The 24,013-nt window shown below is 42.9% G+C and overlaps 1 protein-coding gene across 2 annotated transcripts in view; it reads left to right on the top strand.

Moving 5' to 3' along the window:
• Positions 1 to 24,013, top strand: part of bicc1a (BicC family RNA binding protein 1a) — a 107,896-nt gene that overhangs the window by 47,767 nt on the left and 36,116 nt on the right. For both annotated transcript variants that reach the window (XM_079511701.1, XM_079511700.1), the window contains exons 4-6: positions 11,860 to 11,939; positions 15,972 to 16,130; positions 19,866 to 19,919. In XM_079511701.1, the coding sequence (XP_079367827.1) occupies positions 11,860 to 11,939; positions 15,972 to 16,130; positions 19,866 to 19,919 (293 nt within the window). The remainder of the gene's footprint in view (positions 1 to 11,859; positions 11,940 to 15,971; positions 16,131 to 19,865; positions 19,920 to 24,013) is intronic.

Raw genomic sequence — 24,013 nt, 5'->3', positions numbered from 1 at the left:
AAAAAAAGGCAAAGGCATAAAACAACATTAAAATAATAGCAGTGAATAAGGCAATACAGTGAGGACATGAATAACAGCAAGGATTTTAAAAGCTCAACTAAAAGCAAGAGTGTAGAAATAGGTCTTGAGCTGTGCTTTAAAAAGGTCTATAGAGGCCGCCTCTGTCTATAGAGGTATAGTGGGAGTTTATTCCATGCTTCACCGTGTTTTTTAGTTGCCATTTTTAAGTGGTGCAACCACTTCCTTAATTGACTATGTGTGTGGCTGGCTGGGTGGGTGGGTGGGTGGCTGGGTGGGGGCCTGCCTGGCTGGGTATGAGCACGAAAACAGCATGGTTGTTTTTCACCACCTGTGCGCAACCTAACACACACGCACATAATAACTGTATATATGGTGATTTAGGGTGTGCCAGTACAGTAGTGACAGTACAGTACAGTACAGTAGAGGGACCCCCACACGGTAACTCTATCATTTCTCAACCGTTCCAGGCGCGGGCGCGGAATTGGCCCGGCACCCTGGGTGCGTTCCTGTGGGTCTGGAATAATGACCCCCCCCCCCCAAGTTCTTTACTGTACGGTTACTTTCTACAGTCAGCTTACCAAGTGTCTACTTACTATTGATTCATTCTGCTCACTAGGACCAATTATGAGAACTTCTGTCTTGTCCTCATTTAGCTTGAGAAAGTTCTCTTTCAACCAGCAATGTGCATTTGATGCTGGACAGACAGGTCAACAACGGGTCTAAAAAAGCATAGGGATTGTGCATAAGCTTTTCTGTATAGCCTGCATTTGACTACAATGTGTCTCGCTTCATTTCACAGAACACAAGACAAGTACTTGGTCTGGGGAAAGATGTGGCAATAATTCCTTAAAAAAAGGAAAAGAAAGACAAAGTGAATCTCTTAGCAACTTAGTCTTGTTTGTACGCTGTCTCTCTGAGTCAGTTTAATGATTAAGAACCTGTGTTACTTATTTTAACCGGAAGAATGTTCTCATTGACGTAATTAGCAACAGCAATGACGTGTTTCAAGGACATGCTAGTCCTACATCACCTCTAAAAACTCAATCGAAAATGTTTGAATGTTTATGAAGATGAAAAAGCTTGCATACTTCTCATTCCTCACTGGTTCAGTGATTGTATCTGCGCTTGTGATTCTCTCTGGGGGTTAACTTTGGGGGGGGGGGGCTGTGGGAGTTGTTGGAATTTCTCGACTTGTGTACTTAATAGCCAAGTTGTTTCAGCATTCTTCTCCCAATAAAATACTATTGAAGCTATTTAAGGCTCTTCCGGGAGGGTCGTTGTAGCTGTGCCCGCACCCGTGTTGTTGTCCCCAGGAGAATTGCCAATATGGCTTTCTCGAACCACATGTGGAATCCAGTTGTGTTATGTAACTTCCTGGATCCATACCAGGAAAGTTGACAAGCACACTTTGGAATTTTGTTCGCTAGTTTTCGTCTCAAACGCAGTCAACCACACATCTCCACCTAGAGCAGCATCACCAAGCAGCTACCCGCCCCCCCACCAACCATGTGTTCATTCACAAAACCTGTAAACCTCCACGGGGCGATGCTGTTCCGTGTGTGAGTGAGACTATTTAAAACCTATGATTTGTTGGCCGCCAAGACTCTCTCCGTCTTGCGTAAACCGAGAGGAGCGGAGGGGAAGAATGTTAGCTAATCACTTGCAGTTATCTTACAGGCGAATGTGTGTGCTGCATTCTTTTTGCGTTCCAGAGAAGAAACACATGTGGATGTGACCATGTGGTCCGTAACAACCTGGGGTCATGTGATGAGAGTAGGAAAAGAGAGAGAGAGGGAGGGGTGGGAAACAGAGGTGAGGAGAAAGCACATTGTTGTTGCTGATGTATTTCCAAAATCGTAAATTTTCATGAAATGAAAAATAAGAGATGAAAGTGTTCCATTGAATCCAATGGAGTTATGAGATTCAGTCACAAGCTCCAATACTTTTCAATGGTTAACCACTTAAAACCTGGCAGGTAATTTGTGACAAAACAAAAAAGGAATATGTAGATACAAGTTTTCAAACTTCTTTTACAGCCAATAATGAACCTTGATGTTTGGAAGGAGTGATTGGACAAGCTATACACCTGGTGTCAGAATCTCAATTGCTAGTAGGCAGGCACATTATCTAGAACTATGTTTACACACACATTTGCCCTCAAACGACCACAATAGATATTAGCACTTTTTTTTGACAGACAATAATATATTCATGTATTATGCACTTTTGTCAATACAAACATGAATCTGTCAGTAGAGACAACACCGAAAAGAGATGCATGTTCCTTTGCAGACTCGTCGCTCGTACACTGCTTTATCACAACACTACGGCACATCTGCTTTGCGCTATCGCCATGATCTACCCTTGAAGCAGCTGTTTCGTCAGCGAGGGGGGGATAATGGATTATTTTGAGTTACCTTATGTAATCTTTACAGGCGTTATTTTGCCTTGTTTAGATTGTGGGTTTTTTTCCTGTGGCGGCAGGCCGCACTCCATAGGATAGGTGCAGATGTGAGGGGGATTCTTAATATGTGTGTATACTGTATCCTCTCTTGCCATACACGTCTACACTCTATCTCAGGGGTGGGCAACTTTAACGATGGAGAGGGCCACTATATTTCCACACTCACTCCCTATAGGGCCATATATTAGCCTACTGTCGTCGCAAAAATAGCCGATCTACAAGCTCAAAACTCGTCGCGCTGCGACTTGTTTTGAGCTTGTAGATCGGCTATTTTTGCTATATTCGAATTGAAATGTTGAATTATTTTTTACTATTTTTGAATTGGAATCCTGAAAATTAACATTTTTATGTAATTTCAAATGCCTTTTAATTATACTTGTGTTGAGCAATGAGCTACTAATTTAGACTGAAGTAATTAAAGCGGGTCATGTTTTGCATGTTGTGGAATTGTAAACAGCTGAAACCAATATTATATCAGTATCCTGACATTAACCTGAGGGCCACATTAAGTGAAGGTGGGGGCCGCATGTGGCCCCCGGGCCGCCAGTTTCCCACCCCTGCTCTATCTCTAAGTGCCAGGCTCTCTGCTGCATGCATCACCTGCGGTGTCACCTGCTGGGGTGTGATAAGGCCAGTTCTCTGCCTCCAGAGTAGACCATCATCCATCCATATTCTGTCAAGCAATTTCTCATATAAGAGCCATATCGCCAGTACACAGGCCAGGCTCATGTTACACATTCAGAATAAACTATTTGGCATAGGCTAGTAAAGGCTACTATGTAGCGGTGCTATTTTCCAATGGCAGGTTGAAGAATAGTAGTGAAAAAGAGACTTCCGCTTACCCGGTTCCATTTCAAGCAGGTGCGTAGGTGTCGATAAGGCAGAACATGTAGAAGACAACAGACCCGCACGCACACTGCCACTTGCTGGTCCAAGAGAAAGTTTTATTTAGACAACGTTTCGGTTGTGAAATGAATACCTTTTATTTGTAAAGATAATCCCTTTGCTATGACTTAACTCATTTTAATAGCCATATTACAATGTTACTCTCATGCAGCAATAGCATTGACAGTCATTTACCATATTCACGCTTCCGTTTTGCTCTTTCATATTCGGCAGGGGAGGGAAAACTCACCCTGACAGGGTATAGGAAATGAGAGCAAAATTGCCACCATGAGATCTGATGTACTGTATGTACCTATTTTCAGTATTTTGTAGATTAAGCAAAAGTACTATAATGGCGTTTTTAAGACCCTGCAAAAGGTTTTAACCCATTTTGACCTGAGATCAGATTCTAAAAATGTCTTCTACATCCTGACAGTTTTCTGAAAAAGCTGTTTCTATGTCAGTGGTTCTTCGATTTTTCAAAAATAGCAGACCTACAAGCTCGTAGCGCGACACTCGGTGGCGCGCTATGAGCTTGTAGATCTGCTATTTTTCAATAGCTAAAGCATAACATAATGCTAACACCAAAAGGGGTTCCCGCCCAAAATGGTTTAAGGTAAATGTAATGTTCTTCAGTAATGATATTCCATCCCAACCATTGACACACAGCCACCAAATATTGAACAATTACAAAATGGCCTTCTTTCTTGTACTGGATTTTAGCCAGTTCCGTTTTAACAACATTCCCGCAGATGTTTTGAATGAGAATTGCCCGGCCAAATGGATTTAATTCCCTGCATTTGTGTGGTATTTTCGGATGTAAGCCTTCGCTGGAAAAATACTTTAGCATTGCCAGTACGGAGACGAGGGTCAAACGGTTCCTTTTCTGTCAAGTGAAAATGACCAAGTCGTGCGACTGAACGCTTTCTCCCGGCAGCTGCGTGTCCACCTTGTTATTGTTTGTGTTCATGGATGCGTGTGCCAAATTAAGACTCAAGGTGTTCATTTTCTATTCCACAATCAATCATCTAATGAGAGCGCACATGGCACAGTCCACTTCAAAAAATGCGGGGGTGTTCTACATCACGACTCTGCAACACTCGTTTAGCTTGGCTAATGTTTACCAGATGTGGTGGTCAGGTTAAAAAAGACTGGGGGCTCTGGAGGGGTCAGACGCCCCCTGATGGGCATTACGGGCACCGCATGGAGGAAGTTGTAGGACTTTGTGTTGTCTTCAGCAACAGCTGTATGTTTGGAAACTTTCCTGGAACGAATGCTGTGCCTCCTAAAGGGTCCCTGTCTGTCGGCGCTCGTGCTGTTCTCTCTCCTTGTTGTTTTCCCATCACACCCACCCCCTCTTGATGATGTAACACTGTTTGGATTCGTCAGACAATACAAATATACAAAGAAACAACAATGAACATTACAAGACAATTACTGATATAAAGAAAGCAAAACAACAATAACCCAAAAAAAAGACAAAACAAAAAACAACAGCACTACTCCTCTTCAGCTTCATCCAAATTACTCATACAAAGAAAACAAAACAATGACCAAAAAAGAAAATGACAACAGCACTACTCCTCTTCAGCTCCATCCATTAAATGTGACAAATTATTGTTCTTTAATATACCTTATAAAACGGCCCCACACCTCCTGAAACATTTCTTGTTTGTCCTTAAGAATGTATGTAATCTTTTCCAAAGGTAAACATAAAGACAATTCCCTGAACCACTGTGTAATACTTGGTTTGTCTGGCCTCTTCCAGGTCAATGCTATCACTCTCTTAGCTTGTAAAAGACCCCACCCCCTCTTGTGATGTAACACTGTTTGGATTCGTCAGAGCTCTTTTGAGCATGTACGGTAAGAACCTAAAGAATAAAATAATGTATTCTTTAGGTTCTTTACCGTACATGCTGAATGCCTGTTGTTCCTCTCTCAGGGTTTCTCTCGTAGGAGGCCCGGCCCCCAAGTGTCACTGTAACTAGCATCCACTCCAGTTAGCTCTGAGACGCTGCAGCTCAAACAGTCCCTGAGACTCTGCAGCTCAAACAGTCCCCTCTGCCCATAAAATACAGAGCACTGGGGCTTCTAAACACTACTTCCCGGCAACGGCATTCCATAAGCGAGCCAACCCAACTCGCTGCTCTCCGAAGGGGGACTGGGCTTGGATCAAAATGCTGTCCCTTTCATTTTGCTGCCCTATGGAGAATAGCTTGTTTTGTTTTATTTTTTGGGGGGAGGAGGTTGCGAGTGTATCTTTGATGTGGGATATTATTGCGCATGATACAGTGAAAAAACAAAAAACTGAAATAAATTGAGGATGTCTCTCTCTCACAACGAGGAGGACTTTAGCTAGCCAGGTCTTTTATTTTACCGGTATTTGTTTTCCACTACACTTTATCTTTTTTTCCCCTCAACTGGCACTTTTCCCCTTACTCCCAAGCTCACAAAAAGCCCCAACAGGCCAACAACGGGGGTTCTCTAAGGTCCTGGTTACATTGTAACAATAAATGTGTTGGAGTGAGTTTAGTTTGAGGGCCGTACAGTAAATCTGAGATGCTCGACCTGCGTGTGTTATAGGAGGAGCATTCCTGGAAGGAGGCTTAACTGACTTCCTGCTACAGATGGCAAGGCGGATGAGGGCCGCGTGTGTGTGTCTGTGTGTTTATGTTTGTGTCTGCATGTGCGTATGTGTCCTCTAGGGGGTCTGACATGGGATGGCGCCAGATGCAGCACACTTATCTGCCGCTACACAGACACACTACAGGGCTCATGTTTAGCCGTGGATGGTTTAGGTATGCAGTGTTTGGTTATTTTAGCTGCAGTTCTTTCGGAGGCCAAAGGGGTAATGTCTGTAAGTGGAGTTTACTCAAATAATTAGTACCTGTACTTCTCGCACAGTCTACTCGCATGCTCCTTTTGATATGTTTACAAATTGAGATATCACTATTATCACAGCCTCAGTTGCAAAGTGAGATACTAGTAATTTTGGTGTAATTTATTTTCACTTCCTGCGTTGGAGGATTTGGTTGCACGTGTATTGTACGGCAGAAAGTGAACACACACACAGCCAGGCACACACAGGCTCATATATACACACACAGTTGACAAAGAAAGGGAAAGTTGAATAGACAAGAGCTTGTGACATGCTTTACTGTAATGCAATGTGACAGACAAGGAGGTTCTTCGGAGGAGTGAAAGACAACTTTCTCTATCTTTTTATCTAGGCAAATTCAGAGCCATTATCTTGGGACATTTTTAACCCATTTTGGGCGGGAACCCCTTTTGGTGTTAGCATTATGCTATGCTTTAGCTATTGATAAATAGCAGATCTACAAGCTCATAGCGCGCCACCGAGTGGCGCGCTACGAGCTTGTAGGTCTGCTATTTTTGAAAAGTCGTGAAAATGTGCCTCAAATCTTTGAATATATATTATTACAGAGTGAACATTTGAACTCAAATCTTTGCTTCTGGGGAGGTCCCTGGAACAACATATTTTCAGATGTGGGTGCGGAGGCATATTACATATACTGTAATGTTTGGGGTCCTTGACACTTATACAGAAAACCCTTTTTCAGTTTTTTTCAGTTTTTTTTCCAGAAATGAAGACATTTTTTTAATTTCGACGTCAGGCCTAAATGGGTTAACCCAGTGTTTCTATGTGCTCTACCCACTGACTGACTGCTTCTACTCTGCTGCAGCTAGATTGGTTTGTGGCAGACTTTAATGAGTCACCAGACATAAAAGCAGCAATTACTGTCGCGGTGCATCCAGTGATCCACTGCAATTTGTCGACAAATGCACATAGCTTATGTCACATTTGGTGAAATTATTTTAACGTTCTGTCCCACTTTCACATTCCAGCATCGGCCTCATGCCATGTTTTTGTTCTCTCTTTCTATCCCTCTCTCTCTCCCCTCTTTACTCTGCAACTATTGCTCCCTTAATATAAATCTATACTGCTCGGCCCTGATCGATCACACTAACTCACATGCCCTCCTTTCACTGAATTATAATCGTCCTCCACCCCTTACCTCCATCTCTCTCTCTCTCCCTCTCTCTCTCTGATTCAAACTGGAATTCGTCTCGGTCCAGAGCTATCCAGGCAATTCTTATTCCGCAAGTGATGTTGCCACTTGTTAGGCTGTGAAAGTGAACTAGTGAAATGTAGTACATTTCATCTAAAGAAAAGACTAATAGTATGACAGTATATGATAGTATTTTTTTTGAGTGGTGCAACCACTCCAAGGAACAGCAATGTCTGTGACCTTTGACTCTGTGACCTGTGACTATGTTTGTGTGTGACTATGTTTGTGTGTGACTATGTTTGTGTGTGACTCATGTGTGACTCATGAGTACCAGCAACCAACAACAAAAGTACTGTCTTAATTCAAACATTTGCAGGTAAACTGCCTTTGCAATGGAGTGGACTGGGAAATGTCACTGTAAATACTACTGTGGCTATCCCATGCACACATGTCAATTTGAAACTTCATTGATTGGTTGCTGTCACAAGGGGTCAAGATCATAATTCAGTTCGGTTATTTTATTGATGTGGAAATTCTGCACTATAGGCCAGTATCGGCGCCAAGGGCATGATTATGATAACCCACAGAAAGTATTCTGAACTGATCTGTTTGTATATAGAGAGAGACCAATGCTGCGTGTGTTTTAACAGGTGCAGAAATCTGGCTTAGTGCAGCAGCACATACAAGAAATGTTGAAAAACGTCACATTTCTAGGACCCCAGGAGGTCAGTGGACCTTTGTTTGTGGTTCCTTAACCCTGGTCTGATGTCGAAATTTAAAAAATGTCTTTTTAAAATGTCATTTTTTTCTGAAAAACCTCATGTTTCTGTATCTGTGGTGCTCAATATGTGCTCAAAAGGACCCCCAAAGATTATCTGTAATTGGCCGCCGACCCCCATCTGAAAATATGTTGTTCCAGCCAGGAACCCCTCGGAAGCAAAGATTTGAGTTAAAAACGTTGGCTCTGAAAGAATATATAGTCAAAGATTTGTGCCATATTTTCACGATTGTTCAAAAATAGCAGACCTACAAGCTCGTAGCGCGCCACTCGGTGGCGCGCTATGAGCTTGTAGATCTGCTATTTTTCAATAGCTAAAGCATAACATAATGCTAACACCAAAAGGGGTTCCCGCCCAAAATGGGTTAAGGTCTGGAGAAGGCAGTGTAGGAATTATACTGCAGGTAGTATGAAGACATCGTCGGATGTGATGCTAATGCTAGCAGATGCTGAGACTGTCATGTGCTGTTGTTTGAAGTCATACTGTATGTCAGTAGCAGCACTTAGTATGGCCAGAAACTGCAGCAATGGATACCGAATCCATATCGTAATACAAGTTTCTGCACAGAAACTGTGACTCTGTGTTCACAAAACGGTGCATTCGTATTACCTGATTTATCGTATTAATTAGTAACATTTTCTTTGCTTATCATTTTCCCAACTTGTTTTCCACCCTGTTAAAAGCTTCCCCAGAAGATTGAATTCTCAGCCTTCAATTATTACAAAAAGCCTTTTCAGCTTCACATTCAAACTTTATTATAAAATAATTGTTACAAATCAGGATATTTCGCTGATGATCTTACCGATATTGCATTTAACCCATTTTGGGCGAGAACCCCTTTTCGTGTTAGCATTATGTTATGCTTTAGCTATTGAAAAATAGCAGATCTACAAGCTCGTAGCGCGCCACCGAGTGGCGCGCTACGAGCTTGTAGGTCTGCTATTTTTGAAAAATCGAAGAACCACTGACAGAAACATAGCTTTTTCAGAAAACTGTCAGGATATAGAAGACATTTTTAGAATCTGATCTCAGGTCAAAAGGGGTTAAGGTTGATATCGGCCGACACTGATATGATGAACAACTTGTGTCGTCCCTAGATGTGTTTAATACGGCAAGTCTCTCAGCAATCTTATCAGCCATGATGTTAAAGTGTCAGATCGGCTTATCAGCCAGGATGTTAAACTGTCAAATCTGCTTCCATCTCCATAAAGACACACAATATGTGTTCAAGTGCATCTCAGTGCCCTGCAGTTTTGCCAGATGTTTCAAGAGAAATAAAGCAACCAGATGTACAGTATGAAAACAAGCCCAAAAGAACCGACTATAGAGTCTGGGCCCACTGAAAACTCTCCAATTCATTTTTCCCATAGAGATTTACAAAAATAATATCAATTATTCTACAGGTGTGTTTGATTGAATACTTTATTGACAGTTTTCAGAAAAAGGCACTGGAAAGTACTAGTTCAATGCAAGGTCTGCCAAGAGGATTTACAACCCAAGAAAGCACTAGGCTTGTTTCATAGGAGAGATTTTTGTGAGGGTTGTTACCCTCACAAAAACATGCAGTAATCCTGGTCTCTGAACTACCTCCCCCTGGCCAGCCGGGGCGCCTGATGGAGCGGAAAGGATCTGGTCGGAATAACGTGTTCCTTCCACGCGCTACGTCCGGCCAGGGAAACTACCCCCTGTCACGTTGACTCCTCATGCATAGAAGGAAGCATGAGGTCAGTCCGCTGCCCCCCCAGGTTGGTCAGAGGAAGTGTTGCGCCCAGGATTACATTAGATAATTGACACTGGGTGAAAAAATGGGTTACAAAATCATTGACTTCGTATCGTTTTGCAATGCACTATCCACATGTTTCACACAGATTTAATTTCTTTGCTTAATAATGAATATGTTGATTTTAAATCATTACATCGTATTGTATCGCCATAATGAACCAATATCGTCCATGTATCGTATCGTCAACCATGTATCGTGATACGTATTGTATCGCCATAATGAACCAATATCGTCCATGTATCGTATCGTCAACCATGTATCGTGATACGTATTGTATCACTGCTAAAAGGTATCGTTACACCCCTACCAATTTACATGCTCAATCAAAGTGATATGACAACACCTGCGCAGACCAGCTAGGTCAGGGGTTCTCAACCCGTGGGTCGCGACCCCTCGGGGGGTCGCCAAATTATTTTAGGGGGTCCCCAAATTATTTTCAAAATGTATTTTCACGATTCTTCAAAAATAGCAGACCTACAAGCTTGAAGCTCGTAGCACGCCACTCGGTGGCGCGCTATGAGCTTGTAGATCTGCTATTTTTCAATAGCTAAATTATAACAATGCTTAAAACACCAAAAGGGGTTCCCGCCCAAAATGGTTTAAGGTTATTGTAGCAGTCAATTTATATTGGGGGTCGGGAGGGGGCGGGGCGGGGGTCCCGAGACATTGCCAAAGCATTTCCGGGGGTCCCCGGCCAAAAACGTTGAGAACCCCTGAGCTAGGTGATGCTGCAATACAAACACTCACTCATTCTGCCTCAGTCAGGATCTGACTCTCCTTGGTGAAGGACAGGGTGCTTCAGGGAAGTTCAGGCGGTAAGCGAATCTCCAGTATATAGTGACATTGTGCCTTTAACCTCATAGGCGACCACTGGACAGTGGACACATGACGAAACCTTGATTAAATGCATGAGGCTTGTTTCATATAATGCATCAGCTATTTGAAAATAGCCGTTCCACCAGCTCACAACGTGAATTTTCTTTTTTTTGGGGGGGGGGGGGGGGTCGTAGACAAATATATTTGGGGGGTCCTTGACATGAAAACGTTCGTGAACCACTGGTTTAAACGACAGTAGGAAACAATCCCAAATAAGCAACTACACTTTGCAAACAAGCCCAAAAAAACCCACAACCCGCAGCTTTACAGACAGAAAAAGCACAATGTTGCTTATAATAAGCAGACATTGTGGTGGCGATAATGGGTGAGTTTAAAATGCCTCTTGATTGTAAGCCTTCTATATTGTATTGGCAGCCCAGCCGTTAGTGTCACAGGTGACGATGATGTGATGTCTATTGATCTCATCTTTGTTTTGTCAGAAGCCAAAGAATTAACAGTGCTGTTTTCCCAGCACTAACTAGACAACATTAGACAGCTGTTCTGTGTTGTATTCCTGTTGGCGAGTGATACTACTTAGCAACGTGTTCAGTGGTGTATAACGGACAAAACAGGACTTTCATCTTTTCCCGTAAACCTGACTTCATATACTTTGTGGCATCAAATCTTTTTTTCAGTTGAAAATATGTAATTTGTGGCTCACCGGGCAGATTCAGTCAAGGAGTACTGCTGTGTCTGACAATCTCAGTCTCTCACTTAACCCATTTTGGGTGTTAGCATGTTATGCTTTAGCTATTGAAAAATAGCAGATCTACAAGCTCATAGCGCGCCACCGAGTGGCGCGCTACGAGCTTGTAGGTCTGCTATTTTTGAAAAATCAAAGAACCACTGACATAGAAACATAGCTTTTTCAGAAAACTGTCAGGATGTAGAAGACATTTTTAGAATCTGATCTCAGGTCAAAATGGGTTAATCTTACTTTTTCTCATGCAGTGCACACACACTTCAAATGATATGACATTGTTTAACCTCGTCCCCCTTTTTACCTCTCCTCTCCTGCAGACCCCCATATCAAGGTGTGTGGCAAGCGGGAGAACGTGAGGGAAGCCAAAGACAGAATCATGTCTGTCCTCGACACAAAGGTACAGTATTCTCACTCTAAAGATAAAGTACAGTCTGAGCTTTATGCTCGTTGCCAGTTACCAGTTGTTGGGCAAGTCAAAATCAGGAGTCACCAATATGTCCGTACACAGACAAAATGTGTCCGTAGCAAAGACTTGCAGCTATATTTTGTGGCACCCCTTACTATTTTGAAAAACATTTTAAAATAGTTCAACTAGCCGATCTACATCAACACTTTGTGAGCTTGTAGATCGGCTATTTTAACTATTTTGAAAGTTTTTCAAAATAGTAAAAAATGGGAAATAATAAGTTTAAGGATGAAGTGGTAAGGGATATAGCCCTTTGGTCATAAGACCCAATTACTGAATGTTAATTTGCTACGACACTATGGCATATTAGGAGTCCAACTAGTACTAGTGGTTTCATTTGCAGGGACCCCCATAACTCTAGATTTGTACACTCTTTTATTGTCATTCAGGCCTAGGTTTTTATGCGTTTTTCTGGAAATAGTATTGTATGTGTATGTCCATGGCAAAAAAAATCTATTTTGACAAAAATGGCCACCAAAAGCCAGCATGGCGATGACCCGTGGTCAAAATCTCAAGGTACACTTTTACAGCCAAAATAGCTAGTTTTCAAAATTTGTGCAAAGAAAATGTAAAGACAGAAGAATTGTTACAGAATGTCCCTCTGTATTGGGAATGAGCAAAACAATCATTTGTAACATATATCTCACCCCGTCGTCGTGCTACAGTATGTGATTTGAGCCTCTGCCTATGTAAATTGAGCAGCCTTTTATGGCAATAACGGTTATTGCCATCCAGATAGGGCTAGAATCTGGTGCCGATAGAGTCGATGGGATTATGGGATGTATGGGGCGAGTCATCCAAGCATGGATTAGTTGCGTTCAAAATGTTAATCTAATTAATTTCACAAATTAATTAAATTAATAGCTTAGCTTGCGGAGTTTAGTCCAGTCAGATATACTCGAGCGGGTTCATGCTATGCTCAAGGGACATAAATGTATTCGAGGGGTTAATATGCTGCATTACTATGTGGGTGTATATACAGTGTTTGCAAGACCCACATGTCATTCGCTGATGTGGCAGTCAGCTGATACACACACACACACACACATATATACAGTTAGTATATTTCTGTTCCCCATGGGGGGGTTGTTATTGTATATCTATCTCCCTCCTCTTTAAGTTTAATGATGGTGTTTAATTTAATTGTGCCGAGCAGGGAGAAAATTGCAGCAGAGCCAAACGCCAAGATAATATATTATATGCACACTTGTATTCTGTGCGTGCGTGCGTGCGTGCGTGCGTGCGTGCGTGCGTGCGTGCGTGCGTGCGTGCGTGCGTGCGTGCGTGCGTGCATGCGCATGTGTGTGTGTGTGTGTGTGTCAATATGAATGTGTCTACCACTGCATGTGGTGCAGAGTAGTAACTGAAGATGGATACGCTGCAGGGCCTGTCTCCATAGCAACAGATGACATACTCAGCAGAGTGCATGCTTGCTCCCCCTGTTGGCAGTCAGTCATCGATGCATTCAAATAGCCGCTCTTTTCCTCCACAAACGAGGGCCACACATGATCTGCTTTGTCAACAGGATTTTCCATGTTGCTTTAGTCATGGACCTAATGTTCATTTCCCGGCAAATAATAATCAATATAAGCAATTAATTAAGGCTTTTTTCCCCCCTTTTTTGTTTTTTGTTTTTTTAAATGTAGCAATAGTAAATACTGTGCTTTTGATACTCATCTGCTTCTCTTTTGTCCATAATGAAAGCATCTGAAAGAGTTTAAATGGGTTGTGTGCTGTTTATTATGAGGCTCATGCAGAGGACTGATGCTGCCTGGATAAATGTGTATCGTCTAGCTGCTTTTCATTATTTGTGTGTATGCTCGTAAAAACATCACACCTGTCATTTATTGATTGATGACTTAAGATGCATTTCATGGTTATGGTGTAGTATTGACTCTACTGCCAATGATGAGGTCATAATACTCACAATGCCCACCAAGTGGTAATTCCCCACCTATAACATTCATTGTTGAACAACTAGTAGCTGATCTAGAAGCTCACAAATGCATTGCAACATGGCACATTTGTGAGCTTATAGCATTTGTTTGTTTGTTTTTTCTTTTGAGAATCTTGGCTTATAATGACATGCCCAAAGTAGGAATGCCAGGTTTAAATTGGTTAAAAAGCTCATTCTGGAGCTGATATCACAACAATACTAGCAACAATAGTGTCCTCCATCTGGCCAACCTATGATCCTGACTTAATGCCAGCAATACTACTGGACAGCTTGGTATCACCTGTCTCGGCGGAAAGGTACTGGGGCTCCTTGTTTGTGTGTGCTTCATTTCCTTCAGCCAGTGTTGCCATGTCTGCTTTTTATAAGCAACCTATTGGCTTGTTTTTCCTGTCAAGTCGCTTGTAAATAAGTTATTGGTAGTTGCTGGTTGTGGTTTTTTGAGGGTTTGTTTCTAAATTGTACAGTAGTTGCTTATTTGGGCTTGCTTCTTAATGTTGTTTAAACCAGTGGTTTCCACCTTAGAGTATATGAATAGAGACGGCACCGGATTTCTCCTCCCATCCACGTGCATTCTGGGATGGATTTGCCCCAAACTCATGAACGTGCTGGCCGTTGACTATCATTGCACGCATTCACGTATGAAACAGCGGCGTTCACGTATGAAACAGCGTTCACGTGTCATCGTGCACAATGAAAGTCAATGGAAAAGCGCGTTCATGAGTTTGGCCCATCGCTGCAATACCAAATTCGGCCACTATGTCCATTTCGCCTCAGGGTTTCCTCCGGGTGCCGTCTCTATTCATAAATACTCTAAGGTTTCCACATTTCTTCATGTCAAGGAACTCCAGATTAACACAATCAGCCCCAGGATTCCTTCAAAATAGGAGCTCTGGGGGTGCCGGGAAGACATGGCCACTTTTACTCTGTGTGTATATATATATATATGATATAAGTGATGACGTGTGGTTGAATACATGGGAAACACAATCAACGGAAAACCCAGATTTGCTTCTTTATTTAATACTCCCAAACAGTAGTTCAAACAAACTGGACTGTTGAAGAGAATGTCGAGATACTATGGTTGATCATGTACTGTATTTTGGTCCTGTCCTATAATTCAACCCTTCTGGGAGGAAGTAGCAACACTTATCTCAAACATTCTGGGTTTCATAAATCCCGGATGGACTAAGCCAAGATGATTCCTATCTGTTTAAGATTCTACTTGCAGCCAGGTCCGGATTAACAATGTCCTACTACTACTCGCCTATTTGTCAATATTGTGCAAAGAAAGATGGGGGAAATGGATAGATTTAGGTAGCAGGCCAGATCTCTTGTTGCATCCTCTCTATTGTATTTCAAATCCTGTAATTATTGGTACCAAACGTCCCATGACATTTTTATTTTCTTGCACTATTTGTTTGTATGTCTTACTGTACATAATTTTATATTCAAAAATAAAGAGAAAAAACCCCCAAAACTATAGTGTCCCCCACCACAACAATCAACCTATTCATGTCAAAGAAGTCAAAGTAAAAGAAGAAAAGATGTTTCAAAAAGTATTCTAAAGAAAATTCTTCTTCCTTTCAAGATTTCTTGAAAGCAACTGTTCTACAAGCTGACAACGCATTGCATCGTGACACATTGTGAACTTGTAGATCAGCTATTTTCAAATAGCTGATGTATATGGGGTTAAAGTGGTTAACCCATTTTGGGCGGGAACCCCTTTTGGTGTTAGCATTATGTTATGCTTTAGCTATTGAAAAATAGCAGATCTACAAGCTCATAGCGCGCCACCGAGTGGCGCGCTACGAGCTTGTAGGTCTGCTATTTTTGAAAAATCGAAGGACGACTGACATAGAAGACATTTTTAGAATCTGATCTCAGGTCAAAATGGGTTAAACTGATTTTGACACTATATTAACGAATTAGTCCCCCAGACCCCACTTTGAGAACCACTGTGCTATACAACTTCTATTAATCATCATCTCCTCTCTCTCTCTCAGCAGAGTAACAGGGTAACTCTGAAGATGGATGTGTCCCACACGGAGCACTCTCATGTCATCGGTAAAGGGGGAAACAACATCAAGAAGGTGATGGAGGAGACGGGCTGCCACATCCACTTCCCGGACTCCAACAGAAACAACCAGGCGGAGAAAAGCAACCAGGTCAGTGTGGAATCTGTTACAATTTAGGCATTTATAGCTGATGCTCATAATCAAAGTGACTTACAACAAGAGCGAAATAACCAGAGTCGACAAACGACAAGGTAAATAGTCAAGTAGAGTGTGACGAGAGCAATGTAGCGGCTCTGAGAAACTAGGATACCATGAGGTAAAGTATATACTGTACATGAGGTTAGACATACAGTACAGTACGTTGAGAAGTGATGACACTTCGGTAGGTCCACATTAGCAGAACCACATTAGCAGCACATTGCGCTCGGTCCTTACAATTCAAAAGGTTGAAATTCACTGTTATAACCCCTTCTAACATACTCAACATGATGAGTTTTCTTGACTGACTGAAGCATAACGCCCCTTCATAATGTAGGTCAAGTGGACCAGCCCCATTATTGATCTGTGTATGACTGTATGTGTGCGCCAGACTCCCTCTTCCGTTGGTGTGGCGCTTAAACCATTTTGGGCGGGAACCCCTTTTGGTGTTTTAAACATTTTAAGCTATAATTTAGCTATTGAAAAATAGCAGATCTACAAGCTCATAGCACGCCACCGAGTGGCGCGCTACGAGCTTGTAGGTCTGCTATTTTTGAAAAAATAGTGAAAATGTGGCGCAAATCCTGACATAAAACTGTTAGGATTTAGAAGACATTTTATAAATTCCGACGTCAGGCCTAAATGGGTTAAACCCTTAACCTTTAACTTCACAAAAACTATGCCAAAACCAAACCTTAACCCTAACCTCACAGAAACAATGCCTCAACCTAACCTCAAAACCACGTCCACCTGGTCAAAACACTGGGGAATGAGAGAGTCCGATGTGTGCACTCCTCGGCCAGTAAATATACCAGCATGCTGCTGGCTGTCACAGGCTCAATAACCTGGACCAGGCAGGTTGCAGAGGGCAAGTGCAGATTGTAGTAATTACCATTAACCTACTGTATAGGTGAGTGTTTCAATGAGCACCACTCCATTAGACACCAAGGAATGCTGGGTAGTCTACTGTGTGCACAGTGCACACCGCTGCCATCTTGCCAGCAAGGTGCTAACTAGGTGCAACTTCCCATTGACAGTCCATTCATCCAAACAGAAAAGTCCTGTCTGATTGTATTGAACAACGTCAAGCTCACCAACATTGCAGCTGTACGGAAAGCTTGAATTATCCTCTTTCTATCTGCAAAGTGTTTGTTTCATAAAAATCCACCGTAGACATGTTATGAGCTACTTCCTGTCAAGAAGTTCCTTGCAAGGCCTGGGCCGTGGCTCAGCGGTCCAGGCACCTTGGCTGGTAATCCAGTCTGGCAGTGTGCCGCGGGTTCGACTCCCGATCTCGACGGCCTTTAATGCATGTCATCCCCCCCATCTCTCTCCCCATTTCCTGTCAGCCTACTGTCTGTCGTAAAAAATATAAAATAAAGGCGAAAGCCACAAAAAAAACATTTTAAAGAAGTTCCTTGCAGATGATTATTTTCACAAGTGTCAGTTTGGAAGCGCTCGCTTTCACTAAAGCAACGTCCTGCTGCCTCCTGCATTATGTGCAAATTCAAAACGGGTGCTAGTCTAGGGCATTCACTTCTAGTCATTTTTACTAGTTGCCTAGTTTACTAGTCGACTAGTCGACTAGTTGTTTAACTACCTATTATGTAAAAAAATAAAATAAAAAAACTTTTTTTTTTTTTAATAAATATTTGTACATTGAAAAACTGTGTACATGTTGACTATAACTATAATCTACCTGATCTTGAGGCCTACAAAATCGGGGAGAAAAAAAAACTAGTCTCTTATCAACTAGTCAACTAGTACCAACAAGGTCGACTAGTGGATTTACTTGTCGACTAGTAAACTAGTCGACTAGTTGCTTAATGCCCTAGGTGGTACACAAACTACACAGGCCGTTGGGTGATCTTCAACGAGCACTTCCAAACTCCAACACTTAGGAAAAAAATCACCTGCAAGTCATTTCTTGACACAGTAGTTCATAACATGTCTACAGTGGATCATTATGAAACAAACACTTTGCCGATAGGAAGAGGATAATTAAAGCTTTCCGTACAGCTGCAATGTTGGTGAGTTTGACGTTGTTTAATACAATCGGATAGGACTTTTCTGTTTGGATGAATGGACTGTCAATGGGAAGTTGCACCTAGTTAGCTCCTTGCTGGCAAGATGGCAGCGGTGTGCATAAGGTCAATTGAACTGCTCTGTGTAACTCACACCTGCATTATATCTTCACTTTTCAGTGAAGAATCACAGTATAGAAACCGGTCAAATAAGTGAAAAGATATACATATAATTGTGTAGTAGCATCAATTCAAAGTGTCAAAACGGAATGCCTTGAATTTGCGTGAAATTAAGGGGCGGTCTATGACTGAAACAGATGGACCTTGTCGTTTGTTTAGTCTCTTTGTACCAGCTGGTCCCAAACACCAGGGCTTAATTTGAGTTGAAGCTCTGATTCAAGTTGGCCTCAGTCCTGTGTCTGTGGTGGGCCAAGGCATGGCTTGCTCCTAGTGATGGGCATTGTCGTTCTTTTCAGTGAACTGAATAATTAGAATCAGTTCAGTAAAAAGATTTGTTCAAATGATTCCTTCTGTGTTTGACCGGAGCTGCGCCTGTGTAGTAACCTGACTCCGCCAGATGGGGCAGCAGAGAGTACACTGCTAGCTTCTAGCAGCTTCTAGCAGCAGCTTCTAGCTTCTAGCTGCTGCTGATTGGCCAGGCCGTTTTGTGGCCGGGCATCAAGTCTGCCTGAGAGTTCCCAGATGGTAGCAGGAGGAGTGTACTCTCTGCTGCCCCATCTGGCGGAGTCAGGTTACCTGTGTAGTCCCACTCACTGAACTGAAACGCAGTCAAACATTCAGATCAACTCGTTCAGGTAGTGAACCAATAATTTGTTTGCAGGGATACACACAGTCACTGAGTGAGAGACCACCTCCTCCGCCCAGTGAACGAGAAAAGCCGTTACATTCACTCACTCCAGACATTCCATTCGCAAGGACAAACGGAGCCCGTCCTAGTCCTCCTCAAGGAGCTCAATAATTGGCTAATAATGGCTTGTATTTCAGTCCAACGAGTAAACCATATTTTCAGCCAATCAATTCCACAGCTCGATACTCAGTCTGCTAGTATTTGTGTAGATAGTTCAATTGTTAACAGTTTTTTTTAGGTAGTAGATTAGTTTGGTTCATTCACCCAAAAGATTAGTTATATTGAGTGAATCGTTCAGCAACAATACAGCAGTTATGGATGAAAAGAAGAGATAGAGAGGAATGTGGAAGATGTCTAATTAGAACAATTATCTTTCCGTTTTCATTTCTGTTGCAATTATTTTAATTGTGACCCTCAAACTGGGATGGATGTGTTGAAAAGGCAATTTCTGTAATTGTAGAGACTGGGGGTTTTTTTTTCCATCCTAGTTGTGTAAGTCAATGCTAAAATCTCCACATTAATTTCTCACCATAATGGTTTTGTGGTTGAGTCAAGAAACATAAGCTACGGAAATTAGTTTGGCAAGTCCCAAAGATACATTTGGCTACAGTTTAGTATTTTAAAGATTTGCTTGGGAGGAAGTTTTAAAAACTTTCACTCGGTTTAGTGTGTTCAACATTTTAGCTCAGAGGATTACTACTGAATATGTAATGATGACAGTTATTATGTTTTTGTGGACAGGGTTGGCGTTCACTTGCTAATATCATGCCAATTGTCATCTCTCCATGTGAACAGGTGTCCATCGCAGGGCAGCCAGGAGGGGTGGAGGCAGCTCGAGCCAAAATAAGGGTGAGTGTCGATTCACAAATAGCAGTCTTGTTTCACTTGATTTGTATCAATGCTGGTTGGAGTATTTTTTTGTAAGTCTTTATAATACTGTAGATTTCCATCTATTGTAGGGTAGCTTTAGGGTTGGTTCCCACACTCATCCTCCAATACTGTACAGTATTTCTGCCAGTGATAGTTGCTGGGTCACTTGTGTGAATTGGTGATAATAGGGTCATGGCTCATACAACAGAGAAGGGAGAGGAAGTTCAAGGTTGCAATGTTCAATTGGCCGGGGAGAAGATTGGACTGACCTCACTCAGACCTATCAGCTCTTCATAAGCCAGACGGCATTCTATGCCCCGACCTTGCCAAGCGCTCCAGAATGATCCATTTCCAGTTTCATGGCCAGACACATCCCCTTCCACCGCAGTTCCGCTGGATCAGTTTGGGTCTGACTTCCAGTCCTCCTGCCAGCCTTAACCCAAAGCTTGAGCTGGAGCCTCTTTACCTTTCTAGCAGGATGCCAATCCCCAGATAGCGATTTGCTAGAATCAACCCCTAAAACAACAACAGTTAGACTCAGCCGTGGCCTCGTTTACAGTGGCATCTCTTTGCCCATTCCCCAGCAGACTCTCCTCCAGAGCCATTCTCTAGTCTCTACCTCAGCCCAGCCACGAGTCTCGGCCCCAGCTCTGTGGCTGGAGGAGTTTTCCACTCTCGCTCGCAAGCCTCCTCGATCAGCCCGGAACTCCACATTTCACCACCGCAACAATTCCCCTCAGTGAACACAAACTTCCAATAAGCACTGACCAAAACTAATAAGGCCCAGAGGAGAGTGTGTGTGCGTGTGCGTGTGTGTGTGTGTGTGTGTGTGTGTGTGTGCGTGAGTGCGTGCGTGCAGCTCCAGCCCCTGTGAAATTAAATGAAAATTCAGGATATGTACTGTATGTGTGACAGAGAGAGGGCGTGTGTGGTATTGTCGGTGAAAAGAAGATGCATGTTTGTGGTGCACACTGGGATACCTATGCTTAAAGCATATTTTCAAAAGCAACAAGTCACAGCCAAATTCATTCACGTCCTTCACTGCAAAACACGTAAAAAACGGAGCAACTACTGCTGTTGTAGAAAGGGAGCTTAATAAAAAGTAAAGCTGTTCAGAACCGCACAGATTGTTGCTGCTGTCCAAAGAACACACAGTCAGCGGATGAAGTGGGGTGGATCAAAGGAAAGTTCAACCTGGCCTCTTTCCCTGCCTGGACCCAGACTCGGAAGAAGCTGACCCCAGTCCACTTTACCGAGCTACTCATTGGATTATCCTTATGCTGTTCCCCCCTGTCCGTTTTTTTCTACACATTCCTTGCCATTAGTCGACACGCTCCTAGCTCTTGATATACAGTATAATCTGCATCTCTGGCCAGGAAGCTGGTGTCCTTGACTTCAGCAAGGCGTAAGGCGGCTGGGTACAATGTATTTATTAACACATTTACTGCTTCTGACGGAAGGTTCTGCCAGTTGGAATCCAACCGGCAACCGCTTCTGGCGTAACGTTCCGTCTGATAAGCTTTATTATTGATATCAAACCGGATCGCTGATTTCTTTATTTTCTTTGCTTGGCCTTTCCTTCTTCAGCGATCCTAGACCGGATTTCGCAACCGCTCTGCCGTTCACCTCCCTTTTATACAGGCTGACTAAAAAGTTGAATAACTCGAAATCTACGGAGCTCTCCATGGTTTGGATATAACGTGCAATGTTCGGAGGTCTTTGCTGATTATCCGGTGGCGCTTTCTAGAGCAAGGATGGCTCCATTTAGCTCGCTATAGTGCTGCCAGAATTGTCCAAAAAAAATCGATGTGGGTTCGGAATGATTTGAACGGCTCAAATGTCGCATTTATATAATTTTAATATAAAATATTGCAGCCTAATATGCAGTAAAACTTTCTCTTTTCGTTCTCTATATTCGCCGGTCCTGAATCGGCTGCAGTTGGTGCTGAGAAATGCACTCTCTTGTGAGATCAATTGAATGATTCATAATGATCTTAATAGCCTAATTTTTGTATAATGGTTTAGTTTAGATACAATTTGGAGAACAGAGACGCATCGCTCCAACGATGTGCCCATCGTGCGGTGCGCTGCTGTGATAGAAGAAGTTCTTACCTCGACATGAAAGGGGAAATAATCAAAGCAATTGCAATGCATTTGTTTTTGGTTTAAATCAAATTAATGTAGGCTACAAGATAAATGTGTCACAGAAGGAGCTTTACCGCGAGAGACAAGAATCCATGCATTGTTTTTACATTGCGTTGTCTGTTGGGTCGTCGCGTCCCACTGTAAACTGTCTGCCTTGAGTGCTTCACGACCAGATGAATCACCGTTTCAGCTTGACCTGTTAACATTGTGTGATTTATACGGAGCAAGTTAAAGTCTAAACTGCCTAGCGACTCCTCCAAGGCTTCCGTGTCACTGTGGTCTGTGTTAACCCTCCCCATGGTGTTAATAACAGGCAGGCAGAGTGGAGCGGTGCGAGGCAGCTGATTTATTCTTCATTGTGTGCCGGTGTCGCGTGGCAAATATAACTAATCTACAAGCTCACAACGCATTGCATCAACGACGCATTTTAACTTTTAACTCGGCTCTCGTTTACCCACGGCACCGATTTAAAAAGCTTAGGGGAGGAGGGGCACCCAGCTGCAGCGCTATTGTAGGGGAGACTTCTTCTGCCTCTGACTGAGGGTTCTGTGATCTCACAAGACAAGCCGCCGATTAACGTTACGTGGCCCAGAGTCTCGCAAAAACTCGCACAGCATTTTTATTATTTTTTTAAAATTAGAACCTTAATTTTAAATATTCAGTTATTCATTTCTTTTTTTGATTCGAAAATTCGTTAGAATATGGAATATTCGTTGGCAGCACTAGCTCGCTAGCATTGACGCTATTTATTTAGCATCTAAGATGGCCGCCCAAACAGGATGTGAGTCCAGCATGTGTTACATTACAAACGGCTCGGCAGTCCAGCAGGGGGCAGCAGATGAGTTAAATGCTAGAACTGTGCCGTGCATTTGATGCGTTGAATGCCATTCCCTGTTATTCCGCCCTCGGTAAACCCTTCTCCGCCCAGACCTTCTCACCACTCAGCTCTTCCACGCACCCCCTACTGCTCTGCCCATGCACGAGCCGCTAACCGACCATACCACCCCCCCCACCCCACGGCACTCACCACTACGCCAGTCGTACCTTTTATCCAAATACCTGGTTGGCGTTGAATGCCATTCCATGTTATTCCGCCCTCGATAAATCCTTCTCCGCCCAGGCCTTCTCACCACTCAGCTCTTCCACGCACCCCCCTACTGCTCTGCCCATAGCACGAGCCGCTAACCGACCATACCACCCCCCCACCCTACGGCCACTCACCGCTACGCCAGTCGTACCTTTTATCCAAATACCTGGTTTGACTGTGTTCTGGCCCACGCGTTCACTCATCACTCATCACCATCAGCTGTGTTACTGGACCAGGCTGTGGCCAAAACCCCAACGCCCACACCAGACCTCGGTGTTGAGTGCCTGGTCACTCAGCACTCTCCCCATGTCGCCATGACCACACAAACATGGAGCCTGCAGATATGCACTGCTCAGTGCCAGCTCAGGCACTGAGCAGCTGCTCCACCACCAGGCCTGCCGGCTTTTGGTACACAATAAGCTATCCCAGAGAAGTCCTATCTCTACACGTTCATGCTAAATCGATAATACGTGTGTTCCACTAAACACGTTCATTGGTTTTGTTATACCTGTATACTACTACTATAAAAAAAAACGTTGAATTTGACTGTTATAGGCCTATTTAAGGAGCTGAATGTGTTTGACGTTTTAAGAAAATGCTAAGAAATGCTTGAATGTGTTTATTAGTTTGTAGCTACTGTATCATTGTGGTATGCGGCCTTGAAACAACCTACAGTATCACTGCGAAGCATAATAAGAAAGATGGTAGCCTCTGAATTGGATGGTACTTTACAGAAAATGCATAGTTCTGGAAAAATGTATGTTTAAAAATATGCTTAAATTTGACTTTTGCTAAACCCCTACAAGTACAAACACTGCATAATAATCACAGTGGATAGAAA

This window comes from Electrona antarctica (assembly GCF_951216825.1).
Source record: "Electrona antarctica genome assembly, chromosome: 10".
NCBI lineage: Eukaryota > Metazoa > Chordata > Actinopteri > Myctophiformes > Myctophidae > Electrona > Electrona antarctica.
Note: the sequence above shows the minus strand (reverse complement) of the source record. Positions and strands in the feature narration are given on the sequence as shown.